This window comes from Thamnophis sirtalis, unplaced genomic scaffold (genome assembly GCF_051295495.1).
Source record: "Thamnophis sirtalis isolate CommonGarterSnake01/CBP01778 unplaced genomic scaffold, rThaSir2_p1.2 scaffold_12, whole genome shotgun sequence".
In the NCBI taxonomy this organism is placed as follows: Eukaryota; Metazoa; Chordata; class Lepidosauria; order Squamata; family Natricidae; genus Thamnophis; species Thamnophis sirtalis.
The window spans coordinates 50,897,566-50,916,070 of NW_028261392.1; the positions used below are offsets into that span (position 1 = coordinate 50,897,566).

Consider the following 18,505-nt stretch of genomic DNA (forward strand, 5'->3'; position numbering starts at 1 on the left):
CTTTCCTAGAACAGGAATTTCTATTGCAATTTTAGTGCAATTTCCTGCCAATATTTAAAGGAGAAATGTATTCAACATCCAATAGATTAACAGTTGGAAGGGACCTTGTAGGTCATCTAGTCCAGCCTCCTGCCCAAGCAGGAGACTCTACACCTTTTCTGACAAATGGCAGTCCAGTCTCTTTTTGAAAGCTTCCAGTGAGGAAGCTTCCACAACTTCTGAAGGCAAGCTGTTCCATTGGTTGATTGCTCTCACTGTCCAAAAAACTTCTCCTTATTTCTAGGTTGAATCTCTCTTTGATCAGTTTCCATCCATTATTCCTTGTCTGGCCTTCAGGTGCCTTAGAAAATAGCTTGACCCCTTCCTCTCTGTGGCAGCCCCTCAAATATTAGAACACTGCTATCCTGTCTCCCATGCTACTTCTCTTCATGCCCAGTTCCTACAACCGACTAGCCATGCCCAGTTCCTACAACCCTAACCCTAACCCTACTTTTGGTTTTTCTTGCCTAAGTGTAACACTATATATTTCTCTACATTGAATTTCATTTTGTTAGATAGGGCCCAGTGTTCAAATCCAACAAGATCTAGATGGATCTTGAGCCTATCATCTAGGGCAGTATGGCTAACCTTTTTTGGCTCCTGTGCCAAAAGTGGGGGGAGCACAGGGGGGTTGTGCGCGGGTGTGTCACATCCATAATGCTATGTGTGCAACCCCCAGTGCACATGTGCATGCACACATGACCAGCGCTCCCCCCAGCTTTTGGTGCGCTTTTTTGCGTTCCCCAGGCTCCAGAGGCTTTCTAGGAGCCTGGGCAGGGCGATAACAGCCTCTCCCCCCTGGAGGTTCTCTGGAGGCTTCAGGAGCTTCCCTGAAGCCTCCGGAGGGTGAAAAATGGCCTCAAAAGAAGGCCAAAGTCAGCTGGCCAGTGCACGCATGCGCACTGGAGCTGACAGGGCAATGCCTCGCATACACTAAAAATGACTGCGTGCCACCTGTGGCATGCGTGCCATAGGTTCGCCATCCCGGATCTAGAGTGTTGACTATTCCTGCCAGCAAATTAAATGACACAGTTCTCTTCTTCATCCCTAACTGTGGAGCTGTTTCATACATCCTTAGAAATGTAATTGCAGCCATAGAAAAGTGCTAGGAATCCTTTTATTTTTATCTGTATTTAAAAGATTTGTTGCCCTAAATATCTTCCAAAAGAGAAGGATTAAAAGCACCTCACATGGATAACCATTTGGAATGAGAAAATACATCTTCCAGTAATATAGCTTCCCCCACATGATGAGTTAGGCAGTGAAGGATAATAATTGAATTATGACACAAATTTTCTAGTTTTTAAAAAAAAGGGAGTTTAGATAATGTTGAAAAGCCTGAATGATACTGGATCAAATGGATTAATGAAAAAACAGCTTCAACAATTTAAAGTAAATTTAAATTTAATATAAAGTACATGAATTATTGGTAATATGTCAACAATGTTCGGGAAAGAAAACTATCAGGATAAAATTTCAGGCAGCATTGTTGAGATCCCTGTTTAATGGGCTGCTGCAGGCAATGAACAAGTGGGAGACTAGAATGCCTGAAAAACTGGAATGACTTTATACAAATTAATGGTATATCCTCATCAACAAGATTATGTCTTGCCTTGGGCGTCTTGTCTCCAGAACTTATCAAATAACATTACCTAATGTATACATTAAAGTGGTGAGCCTTTTAAAAGATTTTATATGGTAGTTGACATGGTATGATGCAGTAGCAGAACTATCTTGAATTAGCATACGTTTCTCTATAGGAAATCAAAATGAAGGTTTTGTAGCCTGAAATCACTATCAAATATTGTCACCTAATGTACCTAGGAAGTGGGTGGTGAACCGTTTAAAGTATTTTACATGTTATCTGAAATGGTATGATGCCATAGCAGTGGTAGCTTGAGTTAGCATGTTTCATGAATGCAGGCAAATAAATGTGTCCCAGAATAATATTTCACAATCCAATATGGGTCAATATGAGACCAGTGGTTTTGTCTTCCAAGATTTTTGGCTTGTATTGGAGCCCATCTTCAGGGAATTCTCTCTAGCAGAATGTGTTCACTCTGTTTCAGTCTGTCAGAGTTTCCTGAAGATAGGTCCGAACAGGTCCTATCAGTACAGGTCCGAAAGCTCAGAAGATAAAACTGCTGGTCCCAGTGATCAACCCAGATTGGATCCTAGCACATGTTTTTCTACAGAAAATCAAAATGAAGGTTTTATAGCCTGAAATCACTACAAGTATATGTATTAAGAATATGAGGCACAGTATTAAACTAATTTGCAAATTTACCTTTCCTTTCTCCATTTTAGAGTTATTGCTGCTATGAGTAATTTTGAGGAATTCCGGAAAGCTTTCAACTGTCCAGAAAATACTACAATGAATCGAGGTGCAGATTCCTGTCGAATTTGGTAGTGCTTCCTTCTGAGATCCTGTGTAGAAATTATGCCTTCATTTCACTGGCCTACTATTGCTTCAGAATTTCACTGATCAAGGGCAGACCAATATAATTTTGCTATGTAGCATCCCCATCCTGTTGCTTGACACAACCAGATCCGGTATTATTGAATGGTTTCTCACAAGCACAGGATAATTCAAAATGTATGTAGATAAGAACAAGCGATATTTTTTAAAGTGTCATTTATAATTCTTCCACGGGAAAAGACCCAAATACAGCAAGACTCTATCTATCTATCTATCTATCTATCTATCTATCTATCTATCTATCTATCTATCTATCATCTATCATCTATCATCTATCATCTATCATCTATCTATCTATCTATCTATCTATATATCTATCTATCTATCTATCTATCTATCTATCTATCATAAATAAATCTAGCAAGGCTACTCCAATATATATATATATTTGATTTCTTTTTCTTAATGTGAACAAGAAGAAAGGTATCCAAGTATCAAACACTATTCACTTGCCTATAAAGGAGAATCTATGCTAATATTATATGGAGAATATCAGGGCAATTCTAAATCAAGTCTTTAAAAGGTAAAGGTTTCATCTCTGTTTCCAAACTGAGGGAGCCACAATGTCTGACGATACTTCTGTGGTCTGACATGACTATATGCTGAGGTGCATGGAACGCTATTACCTTCTGACCAAAGTGGTGCCTATTTATCCATTTGCATATTCATGCTTTTGAACAGCTAAATTTGGTAGGAACTGGGGCAATAATGGGAGCTCATCCTGTCACATGGGTCTTGAATCGTCAACCTTTTAGTTCCAGTGTGTTAGATACTAGGCCACTGCACCCCTTAGCCATAGTTAAATATTGTGCTCACAGTGAGTGCAACACAATAACAGGAAAGGATACGTGTAAGGTCCTGCCTCACTAGTCTTCTCAAGAAAGCAGAACTTTTGAAACAAAAGCCATTTAAAGGGCCATTTTATTGGAAGATTGGGGCTGCAAGATATGTAGGTAGGAAGTTATTTCCACATCACCACAAGAGATCTTAAAGGCAACAGTAAAAAATATTGGGTTTCTGTCTGGATGGTCTCTTGTGACGAGCCGATAGACAGAGAAAAGGAAGCAGTAGGCTCCCTCCCATATTTGGGCATACCAGGGGTTGTGACACTAAATACATACCTATTTCCCTGGCTCAGCTGATAAAGGAGGAGAACCTTGTGGCTTAGTGGTTAACACATCTGCCTTAAATGTAATACAGCCCAGGTACGAATCCCAGTAAGGGTATGGCTAGCTGATGAGAGCTAAATAGCTTGAAATAGATCTATACTAGTCTCCCTTTATTTATTTATCAGCACAAATACAACACACACACACACACACACACACACACACACATATATCAGTCTTTCATTGTATCGTTATTAATCTATTTCACAACATAATTGTTTTATCACTTAATTCCTTCAATTAAAAGATAAGTAAAACATTTTTCATTTCCAGGTTTTTTTCCCCAGCCACTGATAAAATAAATCCCATATCTTATAAAATTGCTCGTCTTCTTGTTCTCTAATTTCAAATGTCAATTTATTCATTTCAGCACACTCCATTATTTTTCGAATAATTTCTTCCTGTTTTGGTATTGTTTCATTTTTCCAGGTTTTTGCAAATAGGATTCTAGCTGTTGTTAAAACGTTTACAATCAAATATTTTAAGTCTTTGTTATAGATTTCTGGTATAATTCCCAATAAAAAAATCTCTGGTTTAAGATCTATGTGTTTGTGTATCATTTTCTCCAACCACATGTGAATTTTAGTCCAATATCTTTTAGCTTCAATACAAGTCCACCACATGTGGTAATATGAGCCCGGTGTCTGATGACATTTCCAGCACTTTTCTGATTTATTCTTGGACATTCTTGCAATTCTCGTTGGGGGTAGATGCCACCTGTAAAACATCTTATACAAATTTTCTTTATATGCAGTAGACATTGTCATTTTATAATTTTGAGACCACAATTTCTGTCATTTCTCTAAATCAATGCCATGCCCAAAGTTTTTCCCCCAAGCTATCATGGTTTCTTTAACTTGTTCCTCTTGTAATTTAACCTCTAATAAATATCCATATAATTTTTAATTACTTTTTCATCAGTACCTGTTAAAATTTTATCTAACTCAGTCATTGTGTTGTAAAGATCTTTTGATTTTCTATCTTCATTATATCTAGATTGCATCTGTACCAATTCATTTATATTCCTTCTTATTTCAACTCTTGAATAGATTTGAGTTCACCCTCTGCATTCAGTATTTTAACATATCTAACTGTTCATTTATATATATTATTGGGTATGAAAATGCTTCAGTCGTTGATATCCAGACTGGAATTTTTAAGTAGTGTAATCTTTTAACATTCCCCCAATTCAATAACAAGGCCTTCCTTATATAATGTCTTCTAAAATAACCATGTGCTTTGGTTCCCTTATACCATAAAAAAGCATGCCATCCCAACAGTAAATCATGACCCTCTACATTCAATAATCTAGAGGTTTTTTTTAGTGTTATCCACTCCTTAATCCACATCAAGTTTGTTGCTTGGTAATATAACTCCCTATCAGGTAAGCCCAATCCTCCTCTAGTTCTAGTATTTGTAACAATTTGATTTTATACTTGCTTTTTTCCCTTGCCAAATAAACTTCAAAACTATTTTATTTAGATCTTGAAAAAAGTCCTTACCTAGTCTGATTGGGATTGTCTGGAACAGGTATAAAATTCTAGGTAAAATATTCATTTTGATTGTAGAGATTCTTCCCATCATTGATAGTTGTAGATTTTCCCATTTCATCAAGTCAGTCGCAATTTGTTGTTTTAGTCTAGTATAGTTGTCCTCCTTAAGAGAACTGCATCTAGGTGATAAATATATCCCAAAATATGGCCAACCATTATAAATCAGGTGAAAGGTTATATAACATGCAAGGCAAGACATAGAAAGGAGGAAGAATAAATGCATCAAATCCAACCCCCTATCTCTGTCCACTGAAGAATGGCATATACACGGATCTAACACTAAGTCCTTGTTTGGTTCTGAGAAGGTCCAAGGAGGCTTTCCAGAACATGGAGGTAAATTGGAACCCTCTATCTGAAATAGTGTATTGAGGTGTACCGTGCAAATGATATATGTATAGTAAAAATAGCTTAGCTAAGGTAAACCCAATCCTCCTCTAGTTCTAGCATCTTGTAAAAATTTGATTTTATACTTGCTTTTTTCCCTTGCCAAATAAACTTCAAAACTATTTTATTTAGATAAAATAGTTTTGTACCCATAAACATACCTGCACAATAAAGAATGGGTTAGCTTGGGTGGGAGACGAAATGTATTTCCCAAATAAGGAAAGATTGAAAGCTATGCACGCCTATCACGACTCCAGATTAGCTGATCACTAAGGTTTTTGCTGTATGGCTCTTTTGACATGGTATGAAGTGTCATGAGCTTCGAAAAGAGATCCATGACAACCCATATTTCTGTGTTCCTGGGTGCTGAAGGGTTTGCCACTGGCTATAGTAGACTGGGGGTCTTCCCCTGCCTTGCTTAGCAGCAGTACAAATGGGACAGCTTGCTACATAGCTTTCCACATCCTTCTTCAACGAAGGCCACCAGAGTTGGTTTTAGTAAGTGTATAATTATTACAAAACCTAAGTGATCAGCTAATCTGGAGTCGTGATAGGCATGCATAGCTTTCAATCTTTCCTTATTTGGGAAATACATTTTGTCTCCCACCCAAGCTAACCCATTCTTTATTGTGCAGGTATGTTTATGGGTACAAAACCACTCATCTGTTTCCAATGCTTTTTTGATCTCCGAGATGGTGGCATTGTCTAAGGTGGAGAGGGTCTTTCTTTGCCTGGGAGCATGTGACAACTTTGATGGGCAGCTGGGAAGCCATGAGTATGGGCTTAATCACTTCTGCTTTAGCACTGTTGTATTTGGTAGCCTGGACAGGGTGTCTGCCAGAAAGTTCTTTCCCCCTGGTAAATACTTCAAAGTAAAATTAAACGGTTGGAAATACTGTGCTCACTGGACCTGTTTTGGGGACATTTTCCTTGTGGTTTTGAGAGCTTCTAAGTTCTTGTGGTCGGCACACAAAAGGAAATATCCTGAAAGGATATTATATTTCCCTCCAGGAAATGTCTCCAAGTCAGGAGAGCCCATCTGACTGCAAATGCCTCTTTGTCCCATATCGCCCATCTTTGTTCAGTTTCAGTTAATTTTTTAGAGATGTATGTGAATGGTTGAGGTTTGCCTTCTTCATTTTCTTGAAGTAGATCTGCTCTGTCAGCCACATCACTGGCATTGGCTTGAATTACAAACAGTTTCTACAGATCCAGGTGTTTTAACACCAGTTCAGCCAAAAGAAGATCTTTTCAGAATGCTGCTTGGCATTCCATAGACCCTTTTAGTAGCTGGCTGGGTTTCAGCTTATCTACCCCTTTGGTTTTCAACAAATAAGTAATTGAAAGTGCTACCTGGGCAAAAGAGGGGATGAATTGACAATAGAAGTTGACAAAACCCAAGAAGCTCTGCAATTGCTTGCGGGTGCAAGGGGTCCCCCACTCCAGCACCACCCTGACTTTTGCGGACTCCATTTCCACTCCTTGGTGGGAGATTTGATATCCCAAGTAATATATTTTAGCTTGATGGAATTCACACTTGTATATTTTGGCAAACAACTTAGCTGCTCTTAGCTTTTTCAAGACCTCCCGGACTAACTTAACATGTTCAGTCTTAGTTTCAGTGTAAATCAATATGTCATCAAGATAAAAAAAAAAAAAACCCTTGTACAATTGCTCATGCAGCACTTCATTAATCAGCTGCATAAAAATGGCCAGAGCACCTTGGAGTCAGAACAGCAAAACTTTGAACTGAAAGCACCCCAGTGGGCAATTAAACATGAGTTTCCATTCATCCCCCTCCTCAATTCAGATATGGTAATAAGCTTCCCTTAAATCTCATTTGGAAAAGATCCTCCCCTTTGCCAAATGGGCCAGCATGTCTTTCATCAGAAGTAGGGGATACATATTTTTTTTGAAAATAGCATTCAAATTTCTATAGTACATGCATAGGCACAACAAGCCATCCTTTTTCCCTCAAAACAGTACCTGGGCAGCCACCTTGGATCTGACAGATTTGATGAATCTGCGCTCAAAGTTTTTTTCTATGAATAGGTGCAGTTCATCCAGCTTCCGAGAGGTAATGCCATACATTTTTGGCTTAGGTAGTTTAGCTCCTGGTAGAATCTCAATGGCACAATCCTTAGGGGGGAGTTCATCTGAAGCTGTATGGCTAAACATGTCAGTAAAGTCTTGGTATTCTCTGGGGATGTCCAGTAGGGGTCTGCTTATCATGGTAGCAGCTACTTCCTCACAACATGGCATTCCCACCTTGTAAGTCTCCTTCCTTTGGGCCATTAGGGAATCTGAGGGTCCCCTCCATCCAGTCCACTCCCGGGTTCCATTTCTTTAGCCAGATTAGTCCCAAAACTAAACACCACTCCAACCCCAGTGTCACGATGAAAGCAATGGTTTTCGAGTGAATTGCTATGGTGAGATCCAGCAATTTAGTAGCACACGTAGCTGGGGTGCCTCCCTTAATGGAACCATCGAGTTGGCAGAAAGAGACTGGAGTTTTGAATGGCCTTAGTTGGAGCCCCAGTCTTCCAACTAAAGGAGGGCTTATTAGGTTCCTCGTGCACGCTGAGTCCAACAATGCTTTAAGTCTTACTTTTTCCCCATTAGTGGGATTAATATTTATATGGGGATTATAAATTCAACAGTCCCACTTACCAATGGGTCTTTGTAGTCACTCCCTGAATGCTCAGGTTCTTCTGCTAGAGGAGTTGGAATTCCAGGTACTGGAGCTGACTTTGGCAGGAACTCCATAACTATGCAGCTTTTCAAATTATTTTATCAATGGCTAACTAACAGAAACAGAAGTTAGAAATCTAAATGTATGAAAGAAAACACCAATTATGTAAGGAAAGGTCACTTAAATGTATAAGCAAATATTATTAGTATTTGATCATTATTAATGTGTAGATAACTGCGGGACATTACAAACACACACCCCAACTATGACAGCATCAGGAAAATACCAAAAGAATAACAACAGTTTCCCCACAAAAGACTGCAGATGAAACATTTTTTTCCCTAACCCTAAGGATGGGGGGGGGGAAAGCTACTGGAATAAGAACCATCAAGGCATTGTGGGAAGTATTATCATAAAAGCCAGTACCAGAAACTTCACTAAACCAGAAACCACAAAAAACAGTGCCAAGAAACTCAAGCCCTTCCCCCTTTAAGAAAACCCCATGCAAAAGCACCAGCTGAAAGGAAGACTTAAATTCTTAAGTACACCCATTAAGACAAAGGGAATCAGCTGGCTAAAAATAGCTCACCTGGAACTCCCCCTTTCCTGTTTCCTGGCAGAACTAATCCCCAGGATAGGAATAACAAAAGACCTGGGAGCAAGATTAACCCTGGAAAACAGGAAAACAAAAGCAGGGCAATCAGAAATCATCAAAACCCTTCAAGCTGCAGGAGCTCACAAAGCAGCACACAGCTCAACATATGAAAGCAGCCATGGAGTCACATAAAAGGTGATTGCTGCAAGAAGCAATCACCTCACAATTACCTCAAAAACCAGTTATCACACAGAACCACAGAAAATCTCGCAAAGCTGCCTTCACCAATCTGCACATATAAAAACAGCCTTAATTTATGTGCCTTAAAATGGCTGCTTTGATACATGCAGGTTTGTGAAAGGCAGCTTTGTGAGATTTTGTGTGTTTATTTCTGTAGTGATTCACACTCACTACAGAAACACACAAAATCTCACCAACAATGCACCAGCCTGCACACTTAAAAGCAAGATATTGCATCACAAATAAAATATTTTCTAAAAGCTATAACATTTCTTTTTTTAAAATAAGATTTCCTAAACACAATTAATTAAAAACATTTCTTTGTGAAAAAGATTTTTTTTATTTTCCATTTTCATTTTCATACACTCACATATATACTGGGCGTAGCCGGGGCCATACAACATTAAACAATAATCGCAGCAATTCCTCTTGTCAACAATACCCCCCAAAATAGAAACCCAATATACCTCTTCCACTCTCCATACACCTCTTTCTTCCACCCACCTCCAACTTTCTATCTTCCCTCCATCAACCCCCTCTACCCTACTTCCCCTCCCCCTCTACCACTCCTCTCTCCCGATCCACTCCCTCCCTTCCTTCTCACCCTCCCTCCCATCCTCTCTCCCGCCCTCTCTACCCATCTTTCTTCTATCCCCTCCTCCTCCCCTTGGTGTACCTCCACTATATGTCAATGTAGTTAACTTATCCTATTTTTACAGAGAAATTAAAGAAAAATAGTATACATGTGAAATTGCATTACATTGAGATCTAAACCATCGTATCTAACCTAGTATATATCCCTCTCTCCCCCCATCCTCCCCCCAACACCTCACCTTCCTTCCCCCCGACTTCCCAGAGCCCGTACACAGTATAGATTTTTAACAAACACAGTCTAAAATATATTGAGAAATAAGAAATTTAAAAAAGGGTTAATAACATCTCTACATTGATCTTAGCTTCTTCTTGCTATGCTAACTTTGAACAGTTTAAATCTTTCTTGATCTTAAGCATAGGCTATCTGGAATTTCTTAGTCCCATATTTGTTTTGTATATAGTAATCCATTTTTTCCAGTCTCATTTATATCTTTCATTTGAATTATTTTTTTATTAATTTTTTTTAAATTTTTAATTTAAAACAAGTACAACATCTTTCTTTACATGCTATAGGAAGTGTGTCAGTCAGTCACAAATAAACTTTCGTGCATCTCCTCCACAGTCAACAAACATAACTCATGTTAACTCGAGCATTTTAACTCAAATATTCATACATATCACCATCATCATATATCCATTTTCATTTGACTGTAATTATTATTTAAAAATATTAGTAAAAATAATAATCTTAAACAATACATGCCCGCACCAGTGGGAAAATAAAAAAATAAAAAAAGACAAAAAGAACAAAAGACAAGGCAGGGAAGAAAAAAACAAAACAAAAAACAAAAACAAACAAAAAAAGAACACAGGTATATATTATATTAAAAAAAAGTATATCAGCTGGTTACAACATGTTTTGGTGCATCTCTTCCATTAATTCATATTAATTCAAATATCTTAACTCAAATGTTTACCATATTAACATCAATATACCTCCACTTTTAGTTGACTACAGTTATTTAAACATCCTTCATCCTTAACTATGCCAAAGAATTAATCCATAACACCTGCTGACATTTCATTTACTTGTTTGTAAAATCCTCTATTAACATCAAATCCTCATATCCTATTTTAGCTGAACATGCATAATATTTAATACCAAAAATTCCATCTTCCATGCAGTATAGTTTATTATCATTCTCCCTTTTTTATGTAGTTATATCATATATCATAACATTTTCCCCATATTAATTAACATTTAACTGTATATATTTTATTTTATTTTTTAATAGTGATAATTATTGTGATTAATACCCTTTGTATATAATCCAAAAATATTTCCAACCTTCCTTTCTCATATCCAATTATTATTTATCATATCAACTCCACATTATATACATTACTATCAATATCAATTATTATTCAGCTATATCTATTACAAATAAGAGTAATTAGATTTAGCTAATTTTCAATTGTATTCTTCAATCTATCAGCCTATGTCTCTCCAATAGCAAAACTTCCTTAGTCCTATTGCCATTCTTAAAACAAGTTCCCCAAACATTTTTATAAGCAAATCCAAACAGAAATATCTTCACACCTTTTTGCTTAGGGTGCCTCTGGTGTAATAACGTTGTCCTTGACTTATTCCACTCAATTTGTCTTTGATTTTCAAGGGTGGTATCGAAAATTCTGCAAATAATGTTTCATAAAGTATAGATTCTTTAATGCTTCTCATTCCTCCTGCAATCTGTCTTTTGAGATAAATTTTCTGTATGGCTGCCCCTCTTTCAAGTGTTGCATCTCTTTCTCTTTCTGCCTCCGAAGTAGACCAGACACCCGATGTGTCAGCAAGTTGAGAGACTTCCTTTCTGACATTCTTCATTTGAATTTCAGGAGCACTCAAACATTCAACGTTCTCATTCTTTCCTTCATATTTTAATGTTAAAAACAACAGGTAGTCCAGGTTTTTTTCAGATTTTTCATATGTATCAAACAACTTTTGAAAAGCGGAAAAAATCATTTGAAACGAATCACTTGAAGCAAGTATAGACGCCATGATGTGACGCAGAAGATATTTGCAAGTAAGGACACTCTGGGAGCTATGCAATCTTATCTGATCTTAGACCAAGCAGTAAAAGTGTCAAGTTATAAGAAGCCAAATTATAGTAAATTGGTTTACAGCCCATTTAAGGAGAGCCTGAGGGAGTGTTGAAGTAAAATAAACTTTCCTTTATCCACGTAAACAGCATTCAAAACATTTAAGAAATAGGGTAACCACCAGCCATAAATCCATTAAAAAAAACCAATTCGCCGCTAGATTCTTCTGTTCTTTGGTTTCAATTAGCTTAGATTTTAATGCGGACCGTCTCTCTTTGAGTAATAAAATCAACTTACCAGTTGAAATCACTTCTACCATTCTTAGGGGCTACCTGCAGTTTCGGTTAGCATACAGCTAATCCAGAAAGGGTTGGCAAAAGGGGTTGAATTCTGAGCCCCCCCCCCCCCCCCCGAGACCTGCGAATATCTCTGAGGTCACTGGATCTCCCCAAACCTTCACTGTCTCTTCAGGACAACTAGGATCGAAAATGACCCGTCCAATTCCTCTGGAATAGGGGAATTTCAGGAATGGCCTGAAACTCTGTCTTCTCACTGCTAAGCCCCGCCTTCTTCCATTTGAATGATTTTTAAGATATGCCGATATTTTAGCCATCTCGGCTAAATTTGTAACTTTCAATGTCCATTCTTGAGTTGTAGGCAAGTCTTCCTTCTTCCAGTATTGTGCCACCAACAGTCTTGCCGCCATTATTAGGTGCAGAATCAAGTTAGTCTCTACCACTGTAAAGCCAGTACTTATACCTAGTAAAAATAACTGAGGAGTAAACTTTATCCTTCTTTTAAAGATATTTTGCATAATCCACCATATTTTTATCCAAAATGCCTTAATCTTTTGGCAGGTCCACTATATATGAAAATATGTAGCATCGAGAGAACCACATCTCCAACATTTAGGCTGTACATTCGGATACATAGAAGCCAGCTTTTTAGGATCTAAATGCCATCTATAGAACATCTTATAAAAATTTTCTCTCAGGTTTTGAGCTTGTGTAAATTTCACATTTCTTACCCAGATTCTTTCCCATGTATCCAGCATTATTGGTTCTTCAATATTTTGAGCCCACTTTATCATACAATCTTTAACTAATTCTGTTTCCAAATCCATCTGCATTATATATTACATTATATATCCTCTTTATATGCATTAACCTTTGATCTCTTATTTGTTTAAACAGATTATCCTCAACTTGGATAAAACCAATTTTTTGATCTATTTTCCACCTGGCCTGTAATTGCCCATACTGGAACCATGTTTGAACTACCTTCTCCTCTTTTAATACCTTTAAAGATTTTAGTTGTAGTACCCCCCTTTCCAAAATGAGAAGCTGTCTGTAGGTAGTTCTATCCTGTTTTTGTGCTATATTCATATTTTCAATTGCGTGTCTAGGAATTGCCCACATGGGTATCTTGTCATTTAATTTATATTGGTATTTTTTCCAGACCCACAGTAAAGCATTTCTTAAAATATGATTTTTAAAATTCTTGTCCAATTTTTTGTTGAATAACATGTAAGCCAATCACTAATTACAGATAGCGCCACTGCATCATAATATAGTTTTAGGTTAGGTAATTTCAAGCCTCCTCTCTCGCATACATCTTGCATTATTTTCATCTTTACCCTCGGCTTCTTTCCTGCCCATACAAATTTGTTGATACCCTTCTGCCATTCTAAAAGATTCGCATCTTTTTAAAGTATAGGTAACATTTGGAAGAGGAATAAAATTTTTGGTAAGATGTTCATTTTCACTGCCGCTATCCTACCCAGCAAAGATAAGTGCAATTTCTCCCATTTTTTCATCTCTATCTGTATACTATGCCGAAGTGGTTCATAATTATGCTTATATAGTTTCCCATTTGAAGTTAAAATATTAACTCCAAGATATTTGACTTTTTTGACTACCTCACATCCTAGCATCCCTCCTAGTTCTTCCTTTTGTTTAGTATTCATATTTCTAGCTAATATTTTTGTTTTTCCTACATTTATTTTAAAGCCAGACACTTGTCCATATTGATTAATCGTATTCATTAAAACCATACTGGATTCCTGTGGTTGTTCCAATATTATGACCAAATCATCCGCAAAAGCGCGCACTCTGTATTCTTGCTGCCTAATCTTGATCCCTTTTAGACCATCCAAGCCCCGTATTTTATTCAACAAGTCATAATAAACAATAGTGGGGACAGATTGGTAAAGAGGGACACCTTTGACCGGGGGGGGGGGCTTGATTAAAAATTTTATACGGAGCAACAAACATTTTCATACAACGCAAAAACAGTATTGTAATTTTTTTTATTTCAACATACTACAATTTACAAATATGAATTGTAACTGTTGCCAAACATTAAAATTTTGATCAGGTGACCATGAGGATGCTGCAATGGTCGCTAAGTGTGAAAATGGTCGCTAAGTGTGAAAATGGTCACTAAGTGTGAAAAATGGTCATCAATCACTTTTTTCAATCCCATTGTAACTTTGGTCACTAAGCCCATTATACCACCTTTCTTGCCACAGTTCTTAAGTGAATAACTGCAGCTGATAAGTTAGTAACATAAGTGAATCTGGACTTTGTCAAAAGGTCACACAAGGCGATTACATGACCCCATGATACTGAAACCATCATAAATACAAATCTGTTGCCAAACATCAAAATTTTGATCACATGACCATGAGGATGCTGTAACGGTTGCTAAGTGTGAAAATGGTCACTAAGTGTGAAAAATAGTCATCAGTCACTTTTTTCAATGCCATTATAACTTTGGTCACTAAATGAACTGTTTGAAAGCTAAGGCTAGTGTCAGCCTCTGCTTTGCTGCTGCTTCGGCTGCCATTGAAACGGAGAGGGGGGGGCATGGTATTTGGGAGGGGAATCATTATGTGATGGAGGAAAATTCTAGACGCTGGCCTGACCATCTCATTGCGCATGTGGAGGAAGGGAGTTTCCCGCCAAAGTTATCTGTCCAGCATTCCATCCTGGTGATGTTTTTTGAAGATATCTCCCGCCTGACAGTTGGGTGCTCGCAACATTTCTCCTCTTAAAGTGAACAGATTAATTTTTTTTCTTCTGCTTTTTGTTGCTTTATTTTTTTACCTGGATTAAAACTTTCCTTTTTATTTTAACAGTTCTTCCTATTACTTGTTATTAAATCTCATTAAAGAAATCTAAAGAACTTTGTTTCCTATATTAGAAAGTGAAAAGTAGCAACACTGCCACTCAATGGTCAGAGGCTGGAATTTTTGAAACAATGTATCTCTTCTCTTTTCTTTTTTGATCTTACTGACTCTGTAGCTGAAGGGTTTGCAAATTGTTTACAGAAACTGATAAAGAGCCAAGGGCACGAATTTTTTTCACAGGTGCTTTTGAGAACTATTCTGGCAGGGGAAAGAAAGCGGGGGAAACAGAACACTTCTCATTTGAAGAGCATAAAAGAACTTGTGTTTAAGTCAACCTAAAATGAAAAATAAAAGAGGCCTGGAAGGCTAGAGTGGCAGTGGCTATTAGTTTTTTTTCTTTTCCTCCTCCTTTTTTGGAAACATGGATCAATATTCAGATGAGGAAACCTTAAAATTCCAAAATATCTTGGCTGGAATTCAAAATCTATTGGAAGGATATAAGAGAATTGAGAAGAAGTTGGAAAGACTAGTGTCTATGAAGGGGTTGGAGCCCAAAAATTTAAAGGGGAGAATGAAGACATAGAAGATAAAGACAAGACAATATATGAATTTATTAATGGAGCAAATGTGGGTGAAAGTGGAAAGAAGGAAATATGGAAAAGGGAATTAGATGAACTGGAGCTCTACCCCAGATTCCAAGATATAGAAGAAAAAAAAGGGTAAATGGTGATGGATTTAAGAAGAGATTTTTTTTTTAGAAGCACAATTGACAACCAAGCTAATTTTAATAACAGCTGGAGGGCAACGAGATTACCTGAGAGATCCTTCAAGCAACAAAGTGTGGAGAGAAGTCTATAAAAACCTTATAAAGGAGATAAAAAGAAGACTGACACCACAACTGGCAAGAGAGATAAGACTGTTTTGTTACTGGAAAGATACAGGTTGACAATGAAAGTTGATAATAAAAAATTAGTTAATTTTTAGTTATCAATAACTATGAAATGATAATGGATACAGCTTAGTGATATATACATGTACTGGCAAACTAGTAAAAGACATTTGGATATAAATTGCAAATTGTGATCTGGGAAAAAGACCTATAAATTTTATTAACAAATTTTTATTTGCATCTTGTCATAAAGGTATAATGTTTTTTGGGTCTGACGAGAGGAGATGGGATGTAAATAGTAAATGATTTTTATCCAATTATAATAACAACAAGGCAATGGCAATGGATATTTAATAATATATACATGCTCTGGTATTGGCAAAAGCAACTTAGATACAAACTCTAAACCGCGAGTTGGGGGGAGGGGGGAAAGGTTTAGAAACTTTATTAATTGACTTTTGCTTAGAATATGTCATAAAGGTGTAATATTATTGGAGGATTTTTGAAATAGCTAATGAATGCCATTATGTGGTTGTGTCTTCAAGTATGAATGATTTGAGGTAAAAGCACATTCAAATAATTGTAGTCAGATGAGAATTGTGGTACATTGATAGTAAGATATACAAAGATTTTTGATTTAGAGTGTATAATCTAATATGAACTATAAGTAATGACTGTGGAAGGAACACCCAAAAGTTATCTGTAACCAATCGACACGCTTTCTACAAGATGTAATGAAGGATGATTCCTTTTTTGTGTTTTTGTTCAATTAAAATTAAAAAAAACTTTTCAAAAAAAGGAGCAAGTCCTAAAGGGAGAGAAAATTTCTTACTCAGATGAGCAACAAAGTGCTCACAAAATCCAGAATGAACCCTAAATTATGTTCAAGGAGTTCTGTAATAAAATAAAATGAAAAACTAACAATTTCAAATGTTTGAAATTGCATGTAACTGCTACTTCTGTAAATCTTATTCATGGGTTTCAAGATATGAATGCTGACATTTTATGAGGTTTCAATTAAGAATATATGAGATTTCAGCATCCTTAAATTACCTAATCTTACCTTTCTGAGTGAAAAAGCAGACAGAATCTAAATTGACTGCTATAAGAGCAAACCTACCAGATCTAAAGTTTGAGATAGCTATTCTCAGTTTTCCTAGCTACTATCACAAGCTATGCTGCTAGAAATTTTGGAGTTGCATTGGGAAATCCCAGCTTTGGGAATGCTACATTAAATATTGGTTAGAATGGTTTTCATTTGTTTTCTAGGAAAAAAGCATCTAAAATGCTGACACACATGTAGAAATATCTGGACAATATCATCAGTTGTCCATAATATTTCATGTGGACTGCATCATTCAGGGATGATAGATTATAAGGACCAGTGGTGGGTTCCAGATCCCATTGCAACTGGTATGGTTGCAACAGGGCCCGACGTCCTCCACATGAACATGTGTTGTGTGCGCGCATGCACACAGAGTGTGCTCATGCATCTTATTGTCTAGCAACATCTCTGCGAGCCTCTGTGATGCTTCAGCTGCTCGGCTGAGTATCATGCAGGTGCTGTATGCACCCTGCACCTGCACAGAAGCACCAAAGGGTTTAAAGACAGGTAAGGAGTGCAGGTGGGTGGGTGGGCCCTCCGGAGCACCATACTGGAATGGTAGGCTCTGGGTAAGCTCCGGTATACTCGTACCAGGGCGTACTGCCTGCAACTCGCCACTAATAAGGACAGAAAGAATATAGCAATAGCAGTAGACTTATATACCGCTTCATAGGCCTTTCAGGCCTCTCTAAGCGGTTTACAGAGAGTCAGCATATTGCCCCCAACAATCTGGGTCCTCATTTTACCCACCTCGGAAGGATGGAAGGCTGAGTCAACCCTGAGCCGGTGAGATTTGAACCGCTGACCTGCTGATCTAGCAGTAGCCTGCAGTGCTGCATTTAACCACTGCGCCACCACATACTCAGAATATGTGCAAAACGCCCATTGATACTGAAGGAATTGCATAGGCAATTGTCCATGGTTTGCATTATGTCTGTCATCCTCAGGAAAACCTTATAACTTACTTGATATTTTATTTTTTGAAAGAATATTTGAAGAAATTAACAAAAAAAAGTCTGGGCTTTAGACTGACTTCTTCCATCTACATTGCTTTTACAGCCCTTAGAGCAAAGGAGAAAACTCCCTCTTTTACCATGAGTAAAATTAAAATATCTATCTTAAACTTGTACTTTACTTCTTTAGAAATATGAAATCCACCCCACTCCAAAATTTGGGGATTGCCTCTTTACTTTTGGGACGCTACTATACCAAGCCCAGTGAGCCTCAAGCTTGTAATATACCATAGACCATTTGTGTAGCCCAGTGTTTTTCAACCACTGTGCCGCGGCACACTAGTGTGCCGTGACATAGTGTAAGGTGTGCCGTGGGAAAAACACCCGCCTGTAGTCAATATAGGCACAGAGTTAAATTTTTTTAACATTTTCTAATGGTGGTGTGCCTCGTGATTTTTTTCATGAAAAAAGTGTGCCTTTGCACAAAAAAGGTTGAAAAACACTGGTGTAGCCTACCATAATGCTTAGTCATGAAAAGAATGAAACTTGTAGATGGATATGTTACTTGTAATAATATTGCAAC

At 37.5% G+C, this 18,505-nt stretch overlaps 1 protein-coding gene across 1 annotated transcript in view; it reads left to right on the forward strand.

Annotated features, from left to right (window-relative positions):
- The window catches only part of PHEX (phosphate regulating endopeptidase X-linked), a 172,251-nt gene extending 168,406 nt beyond the window's left edge, over window positions 1–3,845 (forward strand). Inside the window, exon 22 of the mRNA XM_087726489.1 lies at window positions 2,347–3,845. Within this exon, the coding sequence (XP_087582615.1) occupies window positions 2,347–2,449 (103 nt within the window). The 3' untranslated portion in view covers window positions 2,450–3,845. The remainder of the gene's footprint in view (window positions 1–2,346) is intronic.
- The last annotated feature ends 14,660 nt before the right edge of the window (window positions 3,846–18,505 follow it).